Genomic DNA, 2,881 nt, shown 5'->3' with positions numbered 1-2,881 from the left:
GATTTAGACCAGAATCGAGCTTTTTGGCTCTCAGACGAGACGCCATGTTTGACCGACGACAAACACGGAAAGTTAGAGGGTAAAATAATTGCAGCAAATGCAGGGAAATCCTGAAAGACAACCTGATGCAGTCTGCAAGAGGACTGCGACTTGGGAGACGATTTGTTTTCCAACAGCCCCAGAGCATAATACTGCCGCCGCCGTGCTCAGCAGTGGTCATCAACTTTCTTTGCTAACCAGGTTTCCTGCTTCAGACTCAGTTTACATAAAAACGGGGCGTCGTGCCTCCTACTTCGGCCAACAGGTTGTTTTAGTGAAAACATATGAGAAACATCAACATTTATGATGTAAGTTATGCGAGACGGGACTTCCAGGTTAGCCCTACAGCATCAGTTACCATGGTGATCGAGCGGGTTAAACCTTCGTGTCACTGAAAACTCTGACATACCAGCTAACACGCTAATCTGGCTTCATCGTGCAACTCTGAGATCTCTGTTTGTGACTCTTGTTGTACAACAGACAATGTCGCTGTAAGCAGCAGCAACTCTGAACACATCAGTTTAGTTTCTATGAAAACAACTAAAGCAGCTGATTATGAACAGAAGATTAGAAGATGACTGACATACATATAAAGGCCACGGTTTCACATTTTGTTGACACTGTCATTCTAGCCTGATTCAAAATATTACTTTATCATTTTAATGCAGTCAGTACACTACCACTAGCAACTATGACCTCGGTAATAAATATAAAGTAGAACTATCCTCTTTTTGACAAGTAAACCTGAAAATGTAGAAGCTTCTTGACAGTAGACTTTATGGCCAAGCTGGATTGTATTAATAAAGTGGCCAGTGAGTGTATGAATAGATGCTAACTGGTTGATTTTACTTAAACAAATGACCCTTGGTTCGTCTGTGTTATCGCTCTAAAGGCTCCCACCGTGCGTCACGTGGCTGCTTTGTGGCGTTAACCTGCATGTTTCTTCTCTGTCCTGCCCCCAGTTTAAGCCCCACGCCTCCTGCTACTACCCCCAGCTGTGTGAGATGATGCAGTTCGACCTGATCCCTGAGCTGCGAGCCGTCCTCAGGCGCTTCTTCCTGCGCATCGGCTCCGCCTTCCACATCGCTGCCCCCGAGGCGGCGCCGACCCGGACTCCCACCTCCTAGGAAGGGTGGAAAAGATGGCGGACACACTTAAGAGACTTCCCCCCCCTCCTCCTCTTCTAAACTGGATCAGACCACAGGTGGGGCTGCGACGTGAGGACGAAGGTGACGACGACTGTAGCTTCTCTTGTCTCAGTTCAAGACTCTGCGTTCAAGTGTTCGGCTTCTCTGCGGCTCGTAGGAGAAGCCTTCCCTCCCTTCCTCCTGTCGGGGATGAACAGCACTGTGACCAGCGCTCTCTGCTGACTGTTGTCATTCATCGTCCCCGCCGCCCTCCGACTCTCATCTCGATGACCAGAAAAGAACTGTAGACGAATAATTTATTGTTCTTGTTGCAAACCCTGTATCTGATTTTGAAGGTTTGTTTTTCTGTTTTTTGTTTTTTAAATGCTTAACAGAGACGTATATCTACATGGTGAAGAGCAAATACCTTTGAATTTGATGAACTATTCTTACATCTTGTGAAAATTCCTCTTTTTGGCCACTTGTGCCTGTTGGAAAATGGTGATCTAATCAGAACATGTTCCCACCCCGAAGCGTTGCTTGTGACTTTAGCGTTCCCTCTCGTGCTATTAGGGTTTTGCGGTTGTTAAAGAAAGCTGCAGGTGAGCTCGATCTGCATCTTTTACGACACTATCAAAGACATCTCCTGGGTTTTTTTGTTGTTGTTTGTGACGTTTCTGCGACACAACCGTCCTGTCGTGCTTCATCGTTTCTTGCCTGTCAATGAGATTTTGCTTATTTATTTTGTTGATTTATGATTGTTGTTTTGCAGGATAATTGCTGGTTTACAATGAAAGGTTGGCGACTTCCCTCTGCCACGCATTCCTGAGAGTGTTGACCCAGTAAGCCTTACGCTGGGATCACAAAAAAAACCCACCGCCGATCCACCGATTGGCCCTGAAGGTGGCGCAGCGGTTGCCTAAATCCCACGGTCTTTTGCACACGTGTTTCCGACAGTCTGCTCATGTATTAACGCCGCCCGGACTGGACGGCCGGATCAGTGTTGACACCCTTCTCCACATTAGATCTCCGCAGAAAAAGGTTCAGGAACAGAGCGAAACCAAAACTCGCATCCACGGAGATCCTGAAAATCTCTGCGTCCTGGATCCCTCCTAGTTCGTTCCCTGCCTTTTTTTTAAAAAAGAAGAAGGATGTATGTAATTATTTAAAGTGCATTTAAATATTTTTTGAGAAGCATTCCTTCCCTCGCAACTATGGATGTCTACTTTTCTTCCCTGACGCTAAGGGAATATATAAATATATATAAATATATATATACAGTAAATGAAAAAAAAAATGCAGACTGTAAAGTTTTCAATGTAAGATACATAGAAATGAAAGTGCTATATGGTTCTATACATAATATTGTGATGTAATCTTCCAAGCATTTGGTGAAGTAATCAATAAACCTGAATTCTGATCCACTCCAGTGACTATCGATGCCGTCTTAAAGGTCAGTCTGAGTCATTTTAGGTAAAAGCGTTGCTCCAACAGCTCAAGATTTGTTCAGAGTTTACTTGTTTGTGACCAGAACTAATTCCTTTCACATATTTTGGCTGAATTTTGAGAATTCCCACACTTTAAAGGTTTTCTCTCCATGAATTTGACTCCCACAAGAGTTTGGTGAGGACACAGAATATGTTGTTTATAGCAGATTTAAGTGATTAAAAGGCTCCATTGGGGAAAAAGTGCAAACTTTTCAAAGGAAGGTGACA

At 44.1% G+C, this 2,881-nt stretch overlaps 1 protein-coding gene across 1 annotated transcript in view; it reads left to right on the top strand.

The window, feature by feature from the left end:
• Window positions 1-2,592, top strand: part of LOC103374513 (brefeldin A-inhibited guanine nucleotide-exchange protein 2-like) — a gene marked incomplete at its 5' end in the record, with an annotated part of 23,512 nt that extends 20,920 nt beyond the window's left edge. Inside the window, one exon of the mRNA XM_008304607.1 lies at window positions 1,002-2,592. Coding sequence (XP_008302829.1) covers window positions 1,002-1,166 — 165 coding nt within the window. The remainder of the gene's footprint in view (window positions 1-1,001) is intronic.
• Between the last annotated feature and the right edge of the window lie 289 nt (window positions 2,593-2,881).

The sequence above is a fragment of the Stegastes partitus genome, unplaced genomic scaffold, assembly GCF_000690725.1.
Source record: "Stegastes partitus isolate 25-593 unplaced genomic scaffold, Stegastes_partitus-1.0.2 Scaffold2263, whole genome shotgun sequence".
Classification (NCBI taxonomy): Eukaryota; Metazoa; Chordata; class Actinopteri; family Pomacentridae; genus Stegastes; species Stegastes partitus.
This window is presented reverse-complemented; position numbering and strand designations above follow the sequence as displayed.